At 44.2% G+C, this 25,961-nt stretch overlaps 1 protein-coding gene across 1 annotated transcript in view; it reads right to left on the reverse strand.

The window, feature by feature from the left end:
• The window catches only part of PCM1 (pericentriolar material 1), a gene marked incomplete at its 5' end in the record, with an annotated part of 3,258,627 nt that overhangs the window by 2,052,924 nt on the left and 1,179,742 nt on the right, over positions 1-25,961 (reverse strand). Inside the window, one exon of the mRNA XM_044063494.1 lies at positions 8,845-8,990. Within this exon, the coding sequence (XP_043919429.1) occupies positions 8,845-8,990 (146 nt within the window). The remainder of the gene's footprint in view (positions 1-8,844; positions 8,991-25,961) is intronic.

The raw sequence follows: 25,961 nt of genomic DNA on the forward strand, positions 1-25,961 counted from the left end.
ATCTAAGATCGGTCTTAAGTCCTCCATTTTCTTTGGCACTAAAAAGAACCTGGAGTAAAACCCTGACCCGGTTTGATCTGGGGGGACGCACTGGATAGCTCTTTTTTCTAGCAGCTGTCCAATTTCGATAGCTGCTGCCTCCCTTTGGTCGGGTGGAACATCTGGGAGGCTGCGAGATCTGGGGACCTTGTACAGGGGAATTGTATAACCTCTGGATATCACACGAAGCACCCAACGGTCTGTTGTGATGGACTCCCAAGAAGTCAGGTGCCTCGAAAAACGCCCCCCGACTGCCTCCAGAGACAGACAGTCAGGCAACCCTTCAGGGCTGCTGCGTGGGCCTATCAGAGAAAGGTTCTCTGGACCCAAAGTTGCTAGGAGCCCCCCTGCCTCTAGGACGGCGACCTCCCCGTCCTCCTCTGCCACGGAAGGACTGGTTATCCGGAGCAGGTTGGGACTGCTGCGATTTCCGGAACCACATCTTCTTCTGTCCCTTTTGGTTCTTCGAGAAGGACCTCTGGGGAGCTGAGAAGCGGACTCCGACGGCAGACAGCGTCTTCCCGTCCTTCTCGCTCTGGACTAATGTTTCGCGAACAGTCTTGCCAAACAAGGCAGAACCATCGAAGGGGCATTCGCGAAGGTCGCCTTGAAGGGCTCTGCAAAATCACAGTGGCGGAGCCAGGCCTGTCGCCTCATGACTAGGCCTGCTCCGCTGGGTCTAGCGGCTCCCTCAGTAGCGTGAGAAAGCAGCCGCATAGATGTATTCGAAACTGATCTGAGAGTGGCCATTCGAGTGGAGTATACCTGTTTATCCTCACTCGACATGGACTCTGGGGGAGATGCAGCATATTCTTTAATCAGATCCCGCTTCATCCTGATGACGTGTGCCATGTAGTTCAGCGCTCTCAAAGAGAAGGTTGCTGAACTGAAAACTCGCTTCCCAATGCGATCCATCGAGCGGGACTCCTTGCCCGGAGGATGCATAGAGGGACTCTCCTGGGCCAACTCCCTCTTAGTGGCTGCAGCCATCATCATGGCATCTACTGGGGGGCCTTTGCTCCAGTGAGTGCGGTCCGCCGGAGGGGAAAGGATACGATCAGGACGCTTAGGTACAGGCTCAACGGTGTCCGGATCCTTCCACGCTCTGATGGATATAAGGTCCACCAGAGGGTCGGCAGGAGGGGACACCCAAGAGGTAGATGGGCCCGCCTCGAATGCCTCCAAGAACACAGACTCGTCTGAGGAGGCCTTGGGGGCAGACCACCCCCCCCTGATCCTCAACATTTCCATAATGTCTCCAAATGAGACGTCTTCAGGGGGTGACCTTGGGGAGCCCACCCCTTCATCCAAGTCTGTGACATCTGTAACGGACTCGGGGGAGTCCATGTGCCTCCTTCTGCACTTACGCTTCCGAGGTACTTCTTCGGGGGGGGCTGTCCGAGGAGTACTCTTCCGCAGCTGGATGTTCCAAGGGAACTACTTGGGACATCGAGGCGGGCTGTCCCTGGGACCGGCTGGTGGGGGCCTGGCCCAACTGCAAGGGAGTGCGGGATGGAGCCGTGGCAGGGACCGGGGTCCGTAGTCCTCAACAGTGCCCTTTCCACTACGTCGAAGGCCGAGGGGGAGCCAGCTTCTCTAAACCCCGAGAGCCGACCCCCACTCAGATCCGACGCATGGATCGGAGCCGGAGCAGAGACCGTCGGATCCGAGAGACCGGTGTGCTCCGACCTAGACGGAGCCGAAGACACACCAGCTCCCTCGGACCCGAGGCTCGGTCCTCGGCTCCGAGAGGTCGGGTCCGAAGTACGCGAAGCACTCAAGGGATGGGACGGATCCGAGGTGAGCCGACCTATCGGATCCGACCCACCCCCGGATCCAACTCTGCCTGGCGCCGACAGCTCCGAACCCATGGTATGGGTCGGAGAAGGAGCCAAAGGGGCGAAAAAAGGGGTCGAAGCCCCTCCCGGATGGGGGGGGGCTAGGAGCACTCCCATTTGCATTTGGGCCTGGATGAATTTCCTCATCATCCGGTCCATATCTGCTTCACTCATGGAGAATGTGGATCTGGTGGAGGCCACCGAAGCGGACCTAGAGAGCCGCCTTGGGGACCTCGCTGAAGGGCTAGCCTCCTCCTCCTCGGGCCCAGGAGAGAACCGAGGGGAGTGGAGCCGAGGAGGAGGAAAGCTAGAAGGCACAGGGGAGGCCCGCTAAGATGGAGGAGCCGAACTGGAGGTTTCGGCTCTCCGCTTGTGGTGTCTCTCCCTGTGCCTCTCCTCCTTCTCTCTCTCCCTAGAAGACTCTCTCCCCTCCGGCATTTTAGAGGGAGGTTGAGTCCCAGCCGGAGGAGGAGAGCCCACAGCAACTGCTTGCAGAGTAGAAGGGGTAGAAGCCGAAGCGGTATCTGGAGGGAGAAGTCCCGCCAGCACCAGCTTCGACCTCCGCTCCCTCAAAGCTCGGGGGTTGAACCCTGCACAAATGGTACAACCAGATGACAGGTGCTCAACCCCAAGATGACCGAGTGTGGCCATCCGCTGGGGACAGCTTATGACCACACTCGGTACATTTGGAGAATACAGCCTTATGGGCTTCAGACATTTTAAGCCCTAACAGGCCTCAAACAAGCACATACACACAAACTACGCAAAACCCGTGAAAAGTTTAAACTAAAGAGAGAGGAAAGCCTAACACAATCACTTCTAACTAATAAAATTAAAAAAGTTAAAGTTTTAGAAAATTTTTCTGTCAAAAACAGCTTATCTGTACTAGGAGCTCTGAATCCATCGCAACTTGAAAGCGGCAAACGAAATCTGAGGTCAGTCAGGGCTTGGCAAGGGGTTATGGGTAAGAGGGAGGAGCTAGGAGCTCAGAGCCTAAAGCTCTTGAAATGCCGGCTCGGATCCGAGGTCGGATCCGATACCCACAGGTTGCAGACAAATGAAGTCTGCCTACTTCAGATCTATAATTCAGAGTGGAAAGGGATGATGATGAACAAGGGAAGTTCAAGAAATAAGGTGAGACTGGGATTTTGGATGCAGGCCTTTAAGGAGAACAATGATCATATAGAATATTATATCCACAAAGTAGCAGAAAGTATTCTAAGAACTAAACCAATACGGGAATGGAGAAAGGAGATTCGGACGATAGGGATGACTGCAATTAGGGATACAGACAACAGGCAAGAGGGGGGCTGGAATTTATTCAAGAAAACTGGCAAAGGAACCAAGGTATTGGGAGCAAATAACTACAGAGGGAAAGATGATAAAATGGGAAGATGTTAAGAATTTATTTGGCCAGCAGGTTAGAGATTGCCTTCCCTATCACGGAGTGATATCAGAGTATAGGTAAAGAGAAAGAAACAGGGGGGTTTCTAAATGAAAGACCAGCACTGGTAGAGTTTTAAATAGAATCTATAACAAAAACTACCATTAAAAAATGAATAATTAGTAGAGCATATAAAATACTGCATGATAACTGCAAGAATCAATCAGAGGAGGTTAGAAAGTATTGGGAAGAGAGACTGAATAAGCAATACAATGAAACAATGGCAGGACATATGCAAGTCTCCCAGACATGCAACAAAATCTAGAAGATTTAATATTTTTGCTTGGAAATGTTTACATAGGTATTTTTATAGCCCATGCAGACTCCAGAGAACTTTTCCTCAGGCAGACAGCAAATGTTGGAAGTGTGAGGGGGAAGAAAGAGGTAATTGAGAACATTTTCTGTGAGTGTGGTGACTTGGCAGACTAAGGTTTCCCTGCGGGATGCACTGTCAGAGATGCTGGGTGGGCACAGAATGGTCTGACTTGAGAGATTATTTCTTCTGAGCTATGATACAGAATCGGAATTGCCTAGACATGGTAAGGTCTTGCAATGTCTAATAATGGTGGCTGCCAAAAAAGCAGTTACTAGAAAATGGAAATCAAAATCTTAAAAAACTATACTGGAAGTAGTGAAGATAGAAACAGATAAAACAACTTGACTTGAGAACTTTAGAAAAGGGTAGGAGCAAACTACATAGGAAAAAATGGGAATTGTGGGAACAATACATACAAGGGAAGCATATGGTTTAAAAGGAGGCAGGACTTAAATAAGCTATGTAATGTTTGAGTGGAAAGATTAGATAGATAAGTGATGTATAATGTTTGCAACTGGTGGGTGTCAGTATGGTTTGCGATGTAAAATGCTTGCAAGTAAGATTGTGTCAGTGTGGTTTGTTTTCATTTATATGAATGCATGATTGCCTATATAGTAAGTGATGGTTTAATAAAGATGTGTCTTGTTTAGTACTGTCAGAAAAATGATGAGCAGAGCCCTCTTCTGCTTGCTGCCTCACTCTGTTGGCCGAACTTTTCTCTTCCTCCTCAGTTCTACATAAAAAAAAGCTTGAGGCTATAGGAAAAAAACATTGCGAAGATTACTGTGATTTACTGCACATAAGCAAGTCAAATGGCATCAGAAATACTCAGTCTAGGGATCTAAACCTCTTCTGCAACATTAACAAATCAGTTTGGAGGGACAGGTACATCTCACAGGGCATACCTTTGCTGTGGAACAGACTCTCCCTTCAACACAAAGTTCATCCCTGTCTGTTTTCAAGAGCAACTTAAATAAATGGATGCAAAACCCCAGCCCTGCCCTCTGTACTACTAATGGACAGAAGTAGTTCCTTTATCCTATGCACAAGTCCTCAAAAATTATCTACTGTATGATCCTAGTTATTCTCATTAGGGATAATATACAATTGCTGACCTTGGGATGGGTAAAGCCAATCTACAGCAAAATGGTACTGGTTATTTCCAGAACAAAGTGAAATTGGCTAGGCTTAAAATGGTCCACAAGGACAGCTAGCCTAGTACTTACCTATGAACCAATGAAGATGACTGACAGAGCAGCTTGGATCTCAAACCTGTCTTTCAACATTCCTGGACTGCTGCAATAAACTTGCTTCTCTTCTGCCTGGTGTGCAGTGAATGATGATTTTCCACAACTATACAGCTATTTCTAAATTTTAATAGTTTTTTTCTGCCACAATTTTGTTAGGAGCTACCCTTTCTGCTGGTATGAATGCACCTTTACTAATACAGCTGCTTTCTCTTGCCAAGATCTGGAGCATTGGGGCATGCCCTCTCATATTGCTTTGCTGGCATCCAGGCACTGTAACTATTAGCCAGTAACTGAATTCCAGAAAAAATAGTAGCCACCTTCTCTAGTCTTCAGTTTTCACATTGGGAGAGTTCTAATCAATCTATTAATCAGTGTGCAACAATTGCTCTTAAAATTTTCAAATTTCAAATATCTACCCTTCCCCTCCCCCATTCTAGGTTCCTCTGATGCATTTTCATCATTACTGATCACACTCCAGTCCCCACCCAAACTAATACTGCCTACTGAAATCTTACCTCTCTCAAAATTATCTTAAGCTTCATAACAGCAGCTTTAGGTGAAATGCAAGTGTATGACAGCGCAAGTCGTGTACTCCGACAATAATCCCTTACTCTCACAAATCTATCACTGTCTTTTCTTTCAACTCTATCACTATTGGAGCCACTCTAGCAATCACAACTATTACTCCTATTTTCCTTTGTCCTTGGTATTATACTAAATGCCCACCATGAAATACTTCTTTGTCAAATTTACATGATCATTTCTATCCAAATGTGTCCACTTCACTATTGCTATTTGCACCCTACACTTCTTAATACAATTCAATACTCTCCTTTTGCCTGTATCTTTAATACTGGGACAACAGACGTACTAAAAAGCTAGTACTCCCACCTATTTTACATTACAGTTCTTTTTAATGTGCACTTCCAACTAGTAACTTACATGTTGACATGGTTAGTCCAGTTGGTCTCTTATTTAGCTGGTTCTTATCCACATTTGAACTTGCCACATTTTCAAGGCTGTTTCAATAAAAACACACAAAAGACTAAACAGAACGTCCATGACCTTTTAACTTCCAACACACAAAACTACAGCGGATATAAAAAGTGTACACACCCCTGTTAAAATGCCAGTTTTTTGTGATATAAAAAAAATGAGAACACAATAAATCATTTCAAAACTTTCCCACCTTTAATGTGACCTATAACCTGTACAATTCAATTAAAAAACAAATCTGTTAGGGGAAAAAATATATAAAAAAAAAATGTACAATAAGCTGGTCGCATAAGTGTGCACACCCTTAAACTAATACTTCATTGAAGCACCTTTTACTTTAATTACAGTATTCAGTCTTCTTAGGTACACACCTGCCATCAATTAGAGAGAGACTGATTAACCCCAAATAAAGTTCAGCTGTCCTAGTAGGATTTTCCTTACATTTACTCAGTTGCCTGCTACAGCAAATGCCATGGTTCGCAGAGAGCTTACAAAGCATCAAAGGGATCTCATTGTTGAAAGGCATCAGTCAGGAGACTAGCACAAAAAAATTTGCACAGCATTGGATATACCATGGAACACAGTGAAGACAGTCATCAAAAAGTGGAGAAAATATGGGACAACAGTGACATTGCAAAGAACTGGATCTCCCTCCAAAACTGATGAAAAGACAAGATGAAAACTGGTCAGGGAGGCTGCCAAGAGACCTACAGCAACACTGAAGGAGCTGCAGGAATTTCTGGCAAGTACTGGTTGTTTTCTACATGTGACAACAATCTCCCGTATTCTCCATATGTCTGCCCTATGGGGTAGGGTTGCAAGACAGAAGCCTTTTCTTACACAGAAAAACATCCAGGCCCGGCTAAAATTTGCAAAACAATACATCAAGTCTTCCAAAAGCATGTGGGAAAATGTGCTATGGTCTGATGAGACCAAGGTTGAACATTTTGGCCACAATTCTAAAAGGTACGTTTGGCGCAAAAACACTTTGCATCACCAAAAGAACACCATCACCACAGTGAAGCTTAGTGGTGGCAGTATCATGCTTTGGGGTTGCTTTTCTTCAGCTGGAACTGGGGCTTTAGTCAAGGTGGAGGGAATTATGAACAGTTCCAAATACCAGTCACTTTTGGCCCAAAACTTTCAGGTGTCTGCTAGAAAGGTGATGATGAAGAGGAATTCACTTTTCAACACGGCAATGACCCCAAGCATACATCCAAAAATCAACAAAAGAATGGCTTCACCAGAAGAAAATTAAAGGTTTGGAATGGCAAATCCAAAAGAAAATCTGTGTGGTGACCTGAAGATGGCTGTGCACAAGAGATGCCCTCGCAATCTGACAGATTTGGAGCACTTCTGCAAGGAAGAGTGGGCAAATATTGCCAAGTCAAGATGTGCCATGCTGATAGACTCCTACGCAAGAAGACTGAATGTTGTAATCAACTCAAAACGTGCTTCATCAAAGAATTAGTGTAAGGGTGTGCACACTTATGCAACCAGCTTACTGTACGTTTTTTATTTTTTATATTTTTCCCCTAACAGATTTGTTCATTTTTCAATTGAATTGTACAGGTTTATAGGTCACATTAAAGGTGGGAAAAGTTTTGAAATGATTTATTGTGGTCTCATTTTTTCATATCACAAAAACCTGGCAATTTAACAAGGGTATGTATACTTTTTATATCCACTGTATGTACATCTTCCAGAAAGAAAATCTGCCCTTTCCAAAAGGAGATATTACCCTCTATTGAGCTTGCATTCCCACTGAAACTCATTGCCCCTATTCCCCTTAGATGTAAAAAAATGGCTTGCATGCATTCAGTAAACAATCTTTACACGCGAGAAAAAGTGCACTGGTTACATTTCAACACGAAATTGTGCACTGTTATATTAAATGCATTGCAGTACTAAGGCTGTAGGAGGAGCAACTATAACTTATTTACTACAAACAGTTTGAAACTTCATTCTTCACTGAACTGCTTGACTATGTACCTTTAAATGTTAATCACACTACACCTTGTACATTTCACTCAGCATATGTTCAGAACTCTCAGATTACTTGCACTTTTAGACTGTACATCTACAGTAAAAGCAGGTTGCTAATGGCGAACTAAAATTATATGGTAACTGCAAATGCACAAAAGAACCTGTGCTGTGGAAGTCAAAGTGAGGACTGTCCGCCACAGATGCACTTCCTCCTTTTAGTTGCTAATACATGGTCACTGTTTAAGTCACTAAATCACAGAAGATACAACTTCTACAAACAGCAAAAGTAAAAGCAATTTCCCCCAACATGGTACTTATCTGACATGTGAGCACTTAAGCAGCCAAAGAACTAGGGAAGATCCTATATAAAATGCTAGCACAGAAGTATATGCAATGGACTGTGGCAAGAAATATTTAATGTGTCTTAAGTGAATGCCTTCAATGTATGGCGAGCATGTTCCAGTACCAAAGGGAAAGAATCTGCTACACTGAGTGGAAAGGGTTCTGAGCTTTACAACTGGGGCTGGAAATCCAGGGGCTCTATAAACAGAAGACCCCGTAATTATGCTTACTCCAACAGCGATCTACATGAAGAGCATCAGAGTAACAAAACAAAAAAAAATTATTTTTACATACATTTTTTCGGTACTAAAGTGGTTCACATTATTTTAAAAGCATTCTAAAGCATCCAGACAATTAAACGTAGTGCGTGTTACTGGCTTGCTCATTTGCAAACCATCATCATGGTCTTATTACAAAGCCCTGAAAAGGATATGAACTCCTTCCCAAGTTACATATGTAATTTAAGCGAATTCCGGAAATGAGATGCAATACAAGAACATCTACCATACAAGCACATACTGCACTCTGAAAAATGCAGTCAACACAAATGTATTTTGCTCTTGTAAAGTATTACTATTGTCAAAGTTATATAGCACAAAGCCAGTCTTAAAAGTTTAAAGGATTCTGCAATACCTTTGTACATTGCTCTGCTGCCATGCCAGTTGACTGTAGCACTGATTTAGCTGATGCATTAATAAGTGTACCTGAGGTGAGCCCACATTGCTAGGCATTACACTGTAAGGACCAGTAAGAAGAGTCTGAAGCAGATAAGACAATGTCTGTGGAGGAAAAAGTAAAATTATAGTTTACTTTTTAAAACCATACTTGAACAAATCAGATTTCAAAATACAAAAAGGCAGTTACAAGGACAACTTCGTTTTCACAGTTAAAACAGTCTTACTTTTAATTTTTGCAGGCAAAAAGCGGTCAATCTCACACAAACATCTGAAATAAGAACACCAAGTATGCAAATAACAGTTTTGTGAGTAATGAAGTACTAGAGAATAGGTTATTTGGCAAAGCAATTAAAATTTGTTTGATTTTGCCTAAGTCTGTCAAAGAACAATGAACCGATATGCATAACCAATTAGAGATGCAATGACTCCAGGTTAGGTTACTTGATTTAATACTTAAATAAGTGTTTCTCAGGCACTGCAAAAATAGACCAAAATATTAAGGCTGTATGTCTAAAAATCATTGCTTGAAAAAAATCATAACTAAAAATAATTTAGATTTAAAACTTAAGACACCTAAAAATGAATGCTGTGTTCCAAGTTAGGTTCTATGTACACTTTCCTAAAAACAGGGCACTTCATACTTTCTCAAGGAACACTAAAGATTGCACATCTGAACCAGAAGGTGATTGGTTCCAAAGGAGGAACAGAAGGGAGGAAAAAGACAGCCTAGCCTGTCGAATATTTCCACATGGGTCTATGCCTTGAAAATATTAGCAGCTTTTTCACCTAATAACCGAAGGTGTCTTGCTGTGTGCACAGGGTTTCAACAGTTCTGCAAGATAAGCAGGACTCAAGCTGTGAGTAAAAAGATAATATGAATCAGGATTCTGTATATATTCTTGGCTGCAATTAAACCAGATTTCATTAACACCGATGCAATATGACTAGTTTGAGATACTAGTGTCAATATGTCTGAAGAATTCTACACCTATTGCATACAAGCTACATTGCCACCCAAAAGGTCAAAGTAGACAGCATTATAGTACAAATAATATGAACACCCAGACCCTGAACTGTTAATAGGTACAAAGTTGGAATAAGGTGCCAGATCTAGGATACATGCTTAAGATGGGAAAAAGTTATGATGGTGGCCAAGACTATCACTACACTCTTAGCCTGCCATTAGGGGCAACTTCCATATCACGGCTACAACACACAACTTTTGGGGAAATTGTCTGGAATTTAAAGGGAAAGCAGAATTTTAATGGGCAGACTGGGGCAGGCATAACAGCAGCCAAGGATTTTGATGGGATATGTTTCAGGCGGTTTTGCAACAATCAAGTCCAAGCGGAACTAACTTATCTTCTAAGGCAGTAAAGCTAGGCAAGGACTTCCAAGTAGAGACAGATATAGCTGAATGTTTGTGACATATGACCACCAGCAAATGCTTCTTATTACAATAACTTCCCATACATGGCACTGGCCACAGTAGAGACTTGAGACCTCTAGAGTCCAGAGAAAAGATGTGGAAAAATTAACACCAGACACCAATCACTATAAACTGTTAAAATGTAGAAGTCACACCACTCAAGAAAAAGTTCTGAAAAATCAAAGTTTCAGATGATCCAAAAGAATCTATTGGTTCACGGTGTTGTGCAGACAAGAGATAAAAGACAAGAATTAAACTCTCCTTCCTCTCCATGAGGACATCAATGGCCACTTGAATGACAGAAGCCTTGATACTATGCCTGGGTGTAAAGCAGGACTGACAAGGGTATAACAGGCCATGAGATGTTAAGTTTACTTCTGAGGTTTCACCACATTTTCAATATCCTTCCCAATAAACAAGAGGTTACAGTTAGGACAGTAACATTCCATAAGGCTGGGATCAAACATTGGTTTTCATGGAATGGGGTTATCAATGTCTCTTAATGAAAAGGAAAACATCCCAATCCTCAATATCTAACATTTTGGAAAAAAAATGTTTTTTGCAATTCAAGACATGTAGCTATTCAGCCTCTAGAGGCCAGGTCAGAGCTATAAACGGCAGGTCATAAAGATGGAACATTAATCAATATAATTACAACTCAACTCAGAAAAATCTGGTAAGCCTGTAAAAAAGACAAGCACACTGTTCATTTGGCAAATCCAGAGAAAAGGAATGCTTTATCTTGGCAATCAGCTAAGAACCGCAAGGCTTTCTCAAACCAAAAAAAATATACTAGAGGCAAGACAGCGAAACTCTGCAGAAAGCCAATCGCTCAAAAAAGTGCAACTGGATGATTCAATATGATGGAAATCTCAATACACAGAAAAAATAAGTTATGTGCTCACCATAACATTCCATCTGAGTTGTTGCTTTCCATACATCTTCAACCTGAGGGACTCTGATCTGGCACGGATCCGACTCTGCCGTATACTCCAGCATCAGGTCCAAAGTCCAACCTCCTCTCCTACCCACAATGCCCCTCTCTCGCTCATCCCCCTCAGATGGTGTTTGTTGCACAAAACAGCACCAACCGCAATATGCCAACAGGTCTATCATACCTAGTATATCCACAAAGTCCACCTACAGAAAGCTGGTTAGGACAAGAGGGCCGTAATACCTTCAAGTCTAGTCCGTTACTCAGCCCAAAAAAGGTAGGAGGGAGGAGGGAGGGACAGCTGAAGACAAATGAAAAGCAACAGCTCAGATGGAACATTATGGTGAGAACATCTAAAGTTGTTTTCATTTGATCCTCAACCTGAGGGACAGAGCCCCAAGCTACCAACAAAACCTGGGAGGTCCTCATAGAAGGATATTTTAGAGCACAGCTGAGCCAAATGGTGTCCTGCTCCTGGAAAGAAGATCCAACTTATGATGAGAAATAAAGGTGTGTGACAAGGCCCACGTCACAGCAGAACAATCAGAGAAACACTGGACCAAAACAATGCAGAAGTGGAGAATGACCTGGTAGAATGCACCCGGGCATGTCCTGGTGGAGACAGACCTTTGGCTCAACAGGCCAAGGAAATGCATTCTGAAATCCATCGAGCAATAGTATTTACAGACAAGCTTCCCCAAAAAAGGTTTGGAAAAGGAGACAAAACGCTAATCTGATTTACGTAAGCTTTTGGTTCTATGCAACTAGAAACAGTTGACTGTGCATGTCTACTAGGTGAATTTTGTGTGGAAATTTGGAAAGACTGGCAAATTAATGACCTGGTTAATATTACATTCTGAAGCCACCTTTGGCAAGAAAGAGGGATTGGTCCGCAAGGATACTCTGTCTTTATGGAGGCAAGGAGACTTGCTAGACAGTGCTTGAAGCACAGAAACCCCCTCGGCTGAGGTAATTGCCACCAAAAACGCAGTTTTTCATGGCAAGACTGCAAATCAACCGAGGCAGCTGGCACGAAAGGGGGTAACCAAAGCCTGCAGAACAAAGGTAAGATCCCAGTCCTTAACTGAAGGCCGAAAGAGAAAGGGACCTTTCAGAAAGGCCTTACAAAGTTTAGCCGAAGCCAAGGAGGACAAATTCCACACAGAAGTTAGAAATCGTCACCAACTGAACACTTAATACTAGAGAAACTAGCCCCATGATTAAAAATATTTGCCAAAAAACCCAAAATGGCACATACTGGAGCTGTGAAGGGCTCCAGGTTAATCTGAGAAGCCCAAATTGAAAAAAAGCTTCCATTTGCTACAGTAAATCTTTCTAGTAGACGTCTTGTGAGCCGCAATCAGGATCTTATTAATGGAAGAAAGCTAGGAAGTCCTGGCTATCACTGAAATTGGAACAGCCACTCTGTGAGCTTGAGGCTGACATGATCCAGGTGAGAAGCCCTTCACGGGTGCAAAATCAGATCCAGAATGGGATCCAGACTCCAGGGAGGACACACCATATGAAACCACAGAGCGGGGAACAAACTTGACAAGGCCAGAAAGGGGCAATAAGGATAACAACTTCCCAGCCATCGAGCTTTCTGAATGAAATTGGGAATAAGGGGAAGCGGAGGATACGCATAAAGTAGATCGGAGGGCCAAGCATGGACTTGAGTATCTCTATGGGACTCCCCAGATGGGGGGGATCAGAGCAAAAAAAAATTGCTGAACTTTGCACTGGAAGGAGAGGCAAAGATACTGCAGCAAGGCCGACACCACTTCAGAAAGCGCTTCTCCGCTACTGATTGATTCAGACAGCACTCGTAAGGCATCAGAATAGATCAGCTGGGGCCTGTTTGCCAAGATGCTGGACTTCCGCGGAATGTGCAGTGCCACCAGAAAACAGTTGGTGGAGATCGCCCACTCCCACAATCTCATGGCAGGTGGGATAGGACCTAGTTCCCCCCAGTTTGTTGATATAATAGACCACGGACATATTGTCCATCTGTATGGCAATAGTCTCAGGAGGAAGAGGGGCATGGAGAGCTTGCAACACCAAGAGCACCTCCTTCATCTACAAGACACTGATATGCAGACTGGTCTCCAGGGCAGACCATGTGCCTTGAACGGTCCTTCCCATGCAATGCCACCCCCCCCCCTTCTGAGCAAGAAGGTATCTGTGGTCATGGGAGAGAGAAGAATAAATGGTCGACCCAGAAGAAGGTCCTGGGATTAGAGCCACCAGAGTAGGGAGTCTCTGCAAACACAAGACAGTCAAACAGGAAGGGACAGAGGAAGGTCTAGAAAGGATCACTGAACTGCTAAGGTCTACTGCAGGACCCTCATGTAAAGGGGTGCAGTTGGGACAAGGGTGATTGTGGCAGCCATGGACCTCAGCACCTGGAGTACTAAGCCTGCGGTGGGAAACTGGGCCAGAAAAATGTCCTGTACATGATGGAAGAGTGAGGACAGTATGTCTGGAGGCAGGAAAACTGCCTTGTATAGTGTCTAGTCAGGGCCCTATGAAATCCAACACCTGAACTAGTGCTGGATGGGACTTGAGTATATTCATGGTAATACCCAGGGACAGGGCTAGATGAAAAAGGTAATCCCTGGTCTGTATTAGCCGATGCCTGCAAGGAGTGGACAGGAGCCAATCGTCCAGGTAGGGGAAGACCTGAAATCCCTAGAGCCACAGGTGAACCGCCACTACTCCCATTATTTTGGTAAACACCCAGGGGGCAGTGGTGAGTTCAAAGGGAAGTACTCTGAACTGAAAATGACTGGCTCCCAACCATCAGCGGAGAAACGTCCGGGAGCGCCTGTCCATCTTGATGTGGTAGTACGCATCCTGGAGGTCTACAGAGCACATCCAGTTGTTCATCTGCAGGAAGGGCAGAATGGACTGAAGGGTGACCATCCGAAACTTTGTCTTGGCAACTGACAGGTTCAGGGTTGACAGATCCAGAATGGGTCATGTCCCCCCGTTTTCCTTGGCATCAAAAAGAACCTGGAATAACTGCCTGAACTAGACTGGTCTGGCGGAGAACAGGCTGGATGACTCATTTTGCGAGCAGCCTGGCAATTTCTGCAGCTGTCACCTCCAATTGGCCGGGTGGAATGGGGGTATGAAGAAACAGGATATAGCAACTTCTGCATATGATCTACAGAACCCAACAATCATTTCTAATGGACACCGAGGCTGTTTGGTGCAAAGGTAAGTGCCATCACTGCTTGCAGAGACTAGCAGTCAGGCAATCCCCTCAGAATTGCTGAAAGGGTCTGTCTGGGAAAGCATGGCCCTCTGTTCTTTGGACCCCCTCTGCCACAAGGGCAGCGCCTGTTGTATCCCCCTTTGCCCCTGGGGGAAGACGCATCCTGAGTATCTTGGGAAGAACACTGACACTTCTGGAACCACAACTTCTTGACACCATGCTGATTCCTAGAAAAGGGTCTTTGTGGAATGGAAAAGCGGATCCCGACAGCAAACAAGGTCTTCCCGTCCTTCTTGCTCTGGGTTAATGTATCACGAACAGTTTTTCAAACAAGGTGGAATCAAAGGAAGTGTTTTGTGAAAGAAGACTTGAAGGGCTCCAAAGAAGCACAAAGGCAGAGTCAAGCGTGTTGCCTAATGGCCACTATCGTCCCCGCAGCCCCCAAGGCATCCTCTGTAGCATGTGAGAAGCCTCATGAATGTAATCGAAACAGAAGTGAGGGCCTTCTCCTCTGCCGACATGGACCCCAGGGCAGACTCAGTGACCTCCTTGACCAGGTCCCTCTGCAGTCTGATGACGTGCCAGGTAATTCACTGCACATAAGGCAAAAGTGGCTGAAGCGTAGGCCTGCTTACCAAAATGATCCATTGCCCGAGACTACCTGTCTGGAGGGGAGACCGAGGTGTTCTCCTGAGCCATCTCCTTGGTGGATGCCACAACCACCTTGGCATTGATTGGGGACCCTTTGGACCAGTGGGGCTTGTTGGATGGGGGTACTTAGGACCTTATCCGGGCACCTGGGGATAGGCTCAACCATTTCTGGCTCCTTCTATGCCCTAGAGGAAATAAGATCCACCAACGGATCCATGGGGGTACGGGACACACAGGAGGTAGAAAGGCATGTGCTAAACGCTTTCAGGAATACAGACTTGTCAGGACTGGACTTGAGGGTAGACCACCCACTGCATGGGCACAGAATCTCCATGATGTTCCCAAAGGAGACATCCTCCGGGGATGATCGGGGGGGAGCTCGCTGCTTCCTCCAAGTCGGTATCATTGGTGTGAGACTCTGGTGGGGAGTCGAAGTGCCTCCTCTTGCACATACACTTCCGAGGGTGCTCCTCCAGGGAAGGATCCGAGGAGGATTCGGGAGCTTCAGGATCGGAAACTCCCAGGTCAAACTGGAAACACCTTGTCCCTGACAGGACAGAAGACTCCGGCCCAGAAAAAGAGGGAGCCAGGGTGGAATCAGAGGATGAGTGTGTCATGAGTGGTTTCGACTGAGTAGAGAGAACCGTCTCCACAACCTCAAACACTGAAGGTGAGCGGACTCCCGAAGGCAGAACAGCCAGGGCCCGCTGCCGGATCTGCCCTGAAGGGAAGGGACAACCCCCACAAACCTTGACATTGATGCCATCCCCCTCGGATCCGACACTGAGGCTGCGGCTAGAAGAGCCGGTCCACTCTGAGAATGTCGAAGCCGAACCACTCAAGGCAACCGTCAGCATCAAGTTACCAGGTACCATAGACGCCGACCCATTGACACCCAAGAACCTCAGACCCAAGGACTCAGAAACCAAAGGCTGGATTGGAGAAGGAGAGAGAGAAAGAGAAAGGCTGACTGCATGTTCCTGGCTCCGGCAGGGGGTGGAGCAGGTAAGAATCTAAGCTGAATCTGGGCCCGAAGGAATTTCATCATCCTGTCCACCTCGGCTTTAGACGGACTCTGCATGGACTTAACTGAAGAGGCCACCAACACCGACTTAAGAGTGGTACTGAGGAGAGCTGGTGGTAGGGGACAGACCCCGAGAAGTCTCAGGCTCCAGAAAAGCAAAGAGACCGGATCTGAGGGGAACTCTGGCTTGGATCTGGGCATGACTTAGATGACGGCTCGTCTGAAGAACACTGGAGAACTCTTCTTAGGCCAATCCTGCTCTATGGAGCATACTTTCTCTCCATCCTCGGGCTTCTTAGCAGGAGGTTGATTCTCAGAAGCCAGGGTGGAAGAAGTAGCAGCAGCCTCGGTGGGAGGCGGGAGAAGGCCCTTTAAATTGAGCTTGTTCCTCCTCCAGTTGATCAAAGAACAGGGGGTGAAGCCCGTGCAGATCGATCAGGAGGAATCTACATGGGCAACTCCCAAACAGAGAATGCACAGAGTGTGGGCATCACAGGGAGGGAGCTTATGCCCACACACTGCACACTTCCTATAGCCTGGCTTAGAAGCATCAGCCATGGCAGAAAGAGAATGCACACACTCGATAGAAAAATAAAGGTTTTTTTTTGTTTTGTTTTTTTGGAAAGAGACCAATGCCAAGACATGTGAAGAGAAGACAGGGAATATAAAAAAATCAAGAGAAAGCAGAAAAGAAACCCAAAAGAAAACCACTTACAACTCTGGAGCTTGGAGCAATGGAAAACCTGTGCTGTTTGAATCGATCAGCAAACGACATCTAGGGGAGGAGGGACAGAGGGGCATTATGGGTATGGGAGGTGCCTCGAGTTGGATCCGTGCCAGATCAGAGCCCCATAGGTTGAAGATCAAATGAAAACAACAACTTTAGATTGATGATTTCCCGTATAAGATTTCTGTCTGGTTCACGGCACAATGAAAGTAATACAGTTGAGTACACTTACCGTAAATGCAGATGTTCAAGCGTATTCACTGTTGCAGTCATTACATTTAGGTAATCTGCTGGCAAGTTGCCCTCAGTTGGTCTGAATAACAAAGTCTTGGGTCCTGCGTCGGTTGCTGTCTCCTCTTCCATAAAACATGCAGCCGACGCCATTTTAATAAGTTTTTCTTGCCCCAGATGTCAGGTGCCCCCCAAATGGGGAGCAAAAAATATATAAACTGTAAATATAAAAATGCACTTTAGGAACAAAAAACTTACCTTCAACTAAAAGCAAATGCACCACAAAGGCTTTTGAGTATAGGGAAGGAAAGAAAAGGTATAGAATGGGGGATGGCGGGTGGGTAACCTGGACTGCAACAGTGAATACACTTGAACATCTACATTTATGGTAAGTGTACACAACTGTACTATGTTCTTCGCATTTCACTGCTGCAGTCATTACATTTGGGTAGAATCCCAAAGCTATGGATGGGAGGATGGAACTAAACAGCATTAGGAGCAGCTATAAGGCCCTGCAGGACTGCAGTGGCAAAGCCTGCCCTAGATTTTGAGAAGAGAGGTAAATGATAATGCTTTGTGAACGTATAAACAGAGCTCCAAGTTGCAGCTTCTAGAATGTCTTTGGTTGGGACCCCTCTGAGAAAAGCTGCTGAAGTGGAGGCAGCCCTGGTGGAATGGGATCTGATCCCCTTGGGCACAGGTTTACTATGGTGCAAGTAGCAGAAACGAATGCAGTGGCTTAACCATTTAGAAATAGTCTGCTTTGATATAGCCTTCCCCTCTGATCCTGCAGCAAATGCTACCAGTAGTTGCTCAGACTTTCTTAGAGATTTTGTCCTGTTTAAGTAGAATCGTAGTTGTCAGTGCACATCCAATGAATGCAGAATCCACTCCCCCTTGCTCTGCGGATTTGGGAAAAAAGTTGGCAGGAGAATGATCTGGTTAAGAGCCACACTGGATACCACCTTAGGCATAAAGGAAGGGTTGGTCCTGAGGGACACCTTGTCTGGGTAGAATGTAATGAAAGGCTCCACTGCCATGAGAGCCTGTAGTTTCGAAACCCTTCTAGCTGAAGTAACTGCCAAAGGCAAAGCTGTCTTCCAAGACAGAAATTTTATATCCGCAGTAGCTGCTGGTTCAAAAGGAGGCAGGGTGAGTTTTTCCAGCACAAAATTGAGGTCCCATGCAAGAGATGGTGCTCTCCTGGGAGGCCTTAGATTTTTGGCCCCTCCGAGATACTGTTTGAGCAGAGGATGAGAAAAGAGGGGAGGCTCTGTGTTGTAATGAGCCAAGATGGCAGAGGTATGGATTTTTATTGAAGAAAAAGACAGGCCCTTGTCAAGCATCTCAGTTAAGTATTGTAAAATCTGAGGAATATTGGGCTTGCTGTGTCTATTCCTTGTGCTTGGTTCCAAGCACAGAATCTCTTCCATTTATCAGCATAAGATTTTTTAGTACTAGGCCTTCTGGCTTCCAAAATGACATCCATCACAGGTTTACTGAGAGGTGTGGTTTGAATAATCAATTGATTAGCCATGCTGCAAGATTCAGAATTTGGAGCTGAGTGTGCAGAATTTGATTGTTCTGCTGAGACAGTAGATGAGGTGTTTGAGGCAAGTACCAAGGAGGAAGGTGTGACATATTCCTTAGAAGTGGGTACCAGTGTTGGTGAGGCCAGTCCGGAGCAATCAGAATCATTTTTGGATTTTCCTGTCTAACTTTTAGTAAGATCTTGGAGAGTAGAGGCAGAGGGGGAAAGGCACAGACTGATAGTTTTCTCCAGCTGAAGGATAGAGCATCCACTTTCCATGCTTTTTTGTGATAAAGTCTTGTGCAGAATTTGTCCAACTGATAGTTTTGGGGAGAGGCAAATAGATCTCTGTCTGAGCTTCCCCATTTCTGTGTTAACATGCTGAAGATTTGTGGATCCAGTTTCCATTCGTGCGGGTCCATAAGATTTCTGCTTAGGTCTGCCAGAGTATTTTGCTTTCCTGGCAGGAATTGAGCTTGAAGATGTATTTGGTAAATCAAGGCTGTGTTTTCCACAAGGCCATGGCTAGTCTGCAAAGGGGGTAGGAATGGGTACCCCCCTGCTTGTATATGTACCACATAACTGTGGTGGTGTCCATCTTTATCAGTAGTTGTCCTGGATGAAGCAAGTCCTTGAAGGCTGTCAGAGCATTCTGAACAGCTAGCATTTTTCTGGTTGATATGCAGATGCATTTGGTTTGGGCTCCATATGCCCTGAATGCATCTCCCTGACAGGTGGGCCCCCCCAAGCATAGTCTGATGCATCTGGAGGTAGGGATTGGGTGGCAGGCAGTAGAGTGAATGACAGTCCCTTGTTTTGGTGACATGCCTTTGCCCACCAAAGAAACTCCTGTTGTAGGCAGGGAATGAAAGGAATCATTGTTTCCAGACTGTGACAATGTTGACTCCATAAACGTTTTAGGTACCATAGAAGTTTCCTCATATGCAGTCTCGCATATGGAATTAGTAGAATGCAGGATGCCATGAACCCCAAAGCCTGCAGAATTTGTCTTGCAGATAACTGGGTTTTTGTTGCCATTTGTTTGAAGTATGTTGTTAATTGTATTTGTTTGTCTGGCGTGAGGTAAGCCATCTGGGCAGTTGTATTCAAGCTTGCACCCAGGAATGTAACTATTTGAGAGGGTGCCAGTTGTGATTTCTTTTCGTTTATGGTGTACCCTAGGCATGATAGAAGCCTTTTTACAAACGCCAGATGTTGAAGAAGAGTGTCCTTGTCTTCTGCCTGAATGAGACAATCGTCCAGATAAGGATAAATTTGAATGTTTGTCTGCAGAAAGCAATTACTGGTGCCAGGCACTTTGTAAAGACCTGGGCACAGTAGATAAGCCAAAGGGCAGTGCAGAGAATTGGTAATGCAAAAAACCTGCTTTGAAGCGGAGGTATCTTCTGCAAGAATCCCTTATTGGGACATGCAGGTACGCCTCTTAAGTCTAGAGTTACTAACCAAGCATTCTTGCCTAGCATAGGCAGTAGCTGTTGGAAAGTCAACATTTTGAATTTTGGAATGTCCAGGAACGTGTTCAGAATCGATAAGTCCAGTATTGGACGCCATGAATTGTCTTTTCTGGGTACCAGGAACAGTCTTTAATAAAATCTTTGTCCTTTTTCCTTTTCTGGTACCGGTTGAATAGCCCCCATATCCATGAGGGACATGACTTGTTTCTGGGCCTATGCCCACTGGTTTTGTGGCAGATCTGGCCATCCATTTGGAATTGGAAAAGTATGGAAATGAAATCTGCACCCCTGGGATACTATGTTTAATACCCACTTGTCCTGTGTTATTAACTGCCAATTTTGTGCATGAAGTGCTAGTATTCCCCCCACGGGGACTGCCAAAAGATAAGTGCTTGGAGATGGTAGAGGGAAGTCACAGACTGCTTACTGTAGGGTTGTGCTTTATTACCTCCAGATTTGGAGGTGGAGGCACCCCATTGCTTTGACCTGTAAGATCCCTGTGATTGATATCTGGAGCCTTTTGAGCGCCTGGGTTTGCCCTGATTGGCTCTGCTGGACACAGGAAAGGACCAATTTTTAGTAGGCCAGTGCCTACTGAACCAGGGTGGCTGCACTTGCAAGAAATATTTTACAGTTTGCATAGATTTAGCTTTGTCTTCTATTTTCTTTAATTACCTCTTCTGCCTTATTACCAGAGTATCATGCTGCAAAGGGGCATCCAACAATTTAGCTTTAACATGATCAGGCAGATTTTCCTCCTTGAGCCAGGCATGCCTTCTTATCACAAATCAATATAACGGCGGCCCTACAAGAGGCCTCCAAGGAATCAAAACCACATTGCAAAGTATGCCTTCCAACCTGTTCTGCTGAATGCAATAAATCCTGTAACTCTATTTTCCACACAATCAGAAATCCACATTTTCTGTTTCAGTAATCCCATAACATGCTGTTGATATTTAAGCATATGAAATTGGCAGTTTAAAGCCCTAATTGCCAGGGTTGCAGACGTATAAACTTTCTTACCCCATCTATCCAGCACCCTGGAATCTCTATCTGAAGGGGTAGGATTTTTGGCTGTAGAAGCCTTTACACCCTTGGGACCCTGAGAAATGGTCTCAGGATCAGCAGCACGATTTTTGAAAAGAAATTTGCGGGAGTCAGGAACCCTGTAATATCTGTCTGGCTTACTAGGAGCCGGAGGCAGGGAATCAGGAGCCATGCTTGATTCCGAGAACACATCAACAATGTCTAAAACAGGAGGTATTGCCAAAGGCCTATGCTGAGGAATAAGGAGGAAATCGCTAAGCCTCTTTTTTGATTCAGAGAAGTCCTGACTCTCCCAGTGAAAATGTTCCCTTAAAGTATGCAAAGTCGCTCCAAAAGATTAATCCTCAGCAGGAGATACAGATGGGATTGATTCCTCTGCATCAGAATCCTCAATAAGGTGGACAGAAAATTCCTGATCAGAAGAGGAATCAGAAGAAATGGAAATCTGATCTGAAGATTCATAATCAGTGCCTTGCCTAGGCCTCTTAGCAGGGGGGGGGGGGGGGGGGTTGGGAACTCCTGATCAAGGTAATTAAATCCTCAGCCATTTTTATCATTTGTTTTTTTAGGCATAGGGGCCTGAGCACGTGGCTCATGCATCAGTTTTCTAGACACTGAAGTTGTTTTTGACCTTGTTTTTGTTGATGGTGTCGGTTTAATATAAAAATGTTGAGGCCTGAAAACACCCTCAGAAGCCGGTGCCTGCTCAGCGGCTCCGGACCCATCCAAGGGAGAGACATCTACGGGTTCAATACTCTGCGAATCTCGTGACATACCGGACTCCGAATGGGTCTCAGTAGAGGCCTGCAACTCAAAAGTAGCAGGTACCAGGGGCTGCAAAAGCGCCTCACTGAGTACCGGCAACTGGCTTAGGAGAAGCTTTATCGGTTTTTGACCTCGACGGTCTCTCTCTGTCTTTTTCCTTGCATTTTTTGTGAACTCCGGTAGTCGGATTGCTAACTGATGACATTTCAGGGTAGTTAAATCTTGAGCCCAAATATTTGGAAGCAAAAATATACAGACACTTAATAGTGCGTTGGTTAAATTTAGCAGAAAACCGACAGCAAGGCACGTTGTGATCAGGTCCTAGGCAAGGAATACAGTACAAATGAAAATCCTTATGAGGTATTTGCTTCCCACAACTAATGCAATTATTAACTTTTACTGACATCGGTAAGGAGCAAGAAAAAGTTTCCCCAACGGGGTACTTAGCTTTAGTTTGAAGACTTTGGGTTCTGAAACTCAAAAACGAAAATTTCAGGAGTCGGCCGACCGGCACTTGCGAACTGCTTCTGCTTTGGGCACCACGTGGCAAGAATGACATATTAAAATGCCATCGGCTGCATGTTTTATATCCCAGACGACATGACGTCATGGAAGAGGAGACAGCAACCAACGCAGGACCCAATAATTTGTTATTCAGGATGACTGAGGGCAACCTGCCAGCAGATTACCCAAATGTAATGACTGCAACAGTGAAACACGAAGAACATCAAAACTAAGTTTGCTTTTACATATGCTAACTCCTGGCCAAACTATAGTGCATAAGGATCTCCCTTACAGTAATCAGTCAAGTTGTAAGCAATGACATCATAGCTTCCAACTGTTAAGATTTTCACAGAATGGAGTTTTGGATGGCATTTTAGATCTGTTCATCATATTTTTTTTCTTCTGACAAATCACTGAAGATGGAAGTCACAAAAAAATAACAGACACTGGAGTTTTAGTCTTCATGCCCTTCAGAAAATTCACGCTAAAGGAAAACATATTACTGGTCCAAATTTTGGGCCTTTGACAAAGCCATAAATAATGGGGGGCACAAATTTCTTGGTTTAAGAGACTGAAAGGCATGCATGACGTGAATACGGATTATGTGCAGTTGCATTAATATCACACCATTGTACAAGCTCAGTATCAGGAAAAAAGTTACTGGGGAAGGCTAAGCATCAAATGAACCAGGAAAAAGTCCACCAATCAAGTCCCTAGTTTCCAAGCCAAGCTTGAAAAAGTCCAGTAAGTGACAAGTGGACTGCAGTACTAAACACCTGAGTAAAGCCACAGCCGTCAAAGACCGAGGCTTTACAGCAAGTTCAATAGTCTTATCAGAGAATTAAGATCACCCATGACCAAACATCTTCTTGGGGATTCACACATGAAACTTGGAAAGAAATCAGAGAATTCTTGCAGAAATGTCCCTTGGTAACATGGTGGATGGTACACCACAAAGAATTGGCAAATTCACTCCTGTTCAAAGGACATATTATTGTTTAGATTATTTTGCTTCAACCTACACCAGCTCCAAAAAAGATGAAACCAAATATGTGACTTGCACTTTCTCTACCAAGATATTACCACACAAGGGGAGTGGAATATTCAAGCTATAGTCCAAAACTGTCATCCTACTAAGTCTCCATAATGAACTAAGAAGCCCGTCACAATGCCATAAAAATAACAAATAACCAAACAAGGGTGTGGTATAAACAGAAACACATCTGGAACAATTACTTCAGCACACAAAAAATGTACTGAAAAGTTGAAGTTAAGTGTTTTCGTCCACTCAAAAATATACCAGGATTTAAATCTTTAATTGTCTGGTTGTTAACCTAAATATGGTGAAACTTACTGTTTTTTCTTTCATTATTTATCTATTTATTAATTATCTAATTATAGATATATTGTTACTCTTATTACCTGTGTTTTTAGCTGTCTCTGCATGTTTAATTACATAAACTGTACAATGTTTAACCCCATCAAATGTATATGTATATCCTCACCTTTGTGTAATCTGTATGTGGAGCTTTTTCCCATTGTTTAACCCCATGTAATGTATATGTATATCCTCATCTTTGTTTAATCTGTATGTGGAGCTTTTCTCCCCAGGACTCCATTGAAAATGGGTTCTTCGAGCCCAATGGACTATCCTGGTTAAACAAATGCAAATAATAATAATAATAATAATAATAAAATATTGGGCCAAATGCAAATACTGTATATATAGTTATTTATACAAGTTTCAGATTATGATGCAAATGTTAAAATACTGTATCAGTTTTGAAAATAAAAACTATTTGGGTAAGAAAAATATATGCCAGGAATTCATCAGAACTAAAACTGGACCCCCCCCCTCCCAGTCTAGTCTCCAAATAAATCAGCAAATACAAGAGGCTGCATTTCCCAAGTCTGAAAGCTACAATCCATTTGATCTTAAAATAATCAAAAAAATGTTAAAAACACATGTGAAATAGCTTTGTAATGTCATTGCTATATAGAATGAAATTAAAAAGATACATATGTATAAAAGCATTAAATTAAATTCATAGTTACAACTTGGCTCCCCTCTTTTTTTTTTAACACTGGTAAAAAAGAATCATTTAAACCTGGACGTGCAGTAGCATCCAGTTTTAACTGGCAAAATTAGGAGTTATGTACTTACCCATAAATTGGCATCCGTGTTGGTCATTTTCATTCTTCCTCACCGATGGATTATCTGATCCTCGGATCTGACTTGGTCGCATTTTCCAGAAATAGATTCCAATCTCAACCTCCTCCCTCTTCCCATAACACACTACACTACATTTACTTCCACAGATTGAGTTTGCTGCTCATGTCTACTGATTTATAAAGACAGGACAAATAAAGTAAGAATTATAACTAACCTGGAGCTAAACAAGCTTATGTATTATGCAGTATACTTCCAGAAAAAAATAAGCCCAGGGAGAGCTGGGAGGGAAGGTGAGGAAGAATGAAAATGGACAACACAGATGCCAAGTTAAGGTAAGTATATAACTCCTGATTCTGATGATGTTCTTTTCATTCTTCCTCACTGATGGGTACAGTCCCCTAGCTACCAAAGTCTAGGGAGGCCGTCAAAGAAGGATATGCCAAAGCACTGTTGAACCAAAAGATGTTCTGCTCCTGTGTACAGAACTTAGTCTGTAATGGGTCACAAAGGTACGATTATAGGAATGACCGCAACAGAGTAAAGGACTCAGTGTGAACAGCACATGAGGAAGCCATGGATTTGAAGAAAGTAAATGCGGTGTGGTGCTGTGGTAGCGTTGTCTCCTCACAGACGTTGCCCGTTCGATTCTCAGAGCGTCTTCTGTGCGGCGACATGCATGAATGGGAGTTCCTTCGTTGAAGGTTGTGCATTAGGCCCGGCAAGCCAGCACGTAAAAATCTACTGCCAATCATTAGCGGACCGGAGTTCCGCTGTGGCGACCCCTAACTGGGAAAAGCCAAAAGACACAACAAAAAATGCCAGGACACTGCCAAACCAGGGGAGGACTGCTTCTGGAGGCAATACCCAAATTGTAATAAGTCACTAAGGTATGAATCTTTAAGGAAGAGACCAGATATTGCCAAAGGAAGCTCAAGCAGAATGCTGAAGAGACAATGAGTGGATTCTGTACACAGGACATTCAAATGATAATGCAATTTCAACCATTCTAGAATAAATCAGCAAATTACAGTAGATGGTCACCAGTAAGATACCTACCAAATATATGGACTGACAAAGGATCATCTCTGTGGCCATTCTGGGTATAAAGTATTGGTCAGGAGGAACACTACCTTTACTGAAGATAATGCAGGTAGTCTGGCATACAACGCTTGAAGATGTGAAAATCTTCAAGGTGAAGCTCCGGTAGAAAGGTAAATGCAGTGGTCATAAATCTGTCAGAATGGGTCTATTACAAGATGTGACATACTATAGTGGAAAATTAAAGTGAAAACTTAGTCATATTTTCGTTAGTGGTGTGGATGATCACTGTTGGCCTCTGTGGCTACTTTGGTTAAAAGAAAGGGA

This window comes from Protopterus annectens, chromosome 2.part1 (genome assembly GCF_019279795.1).
Source record: "Protopterus annectens isolate FY-2018-M chromosome 2.part1, PAN1.0, whole genome shotgun sequence".
Lineage (NCBI taxonomy): Eukaryota > Metazoa > Chordata > Ceratodontiformes > Protopteridae > Protopterus > Protopterus annectens.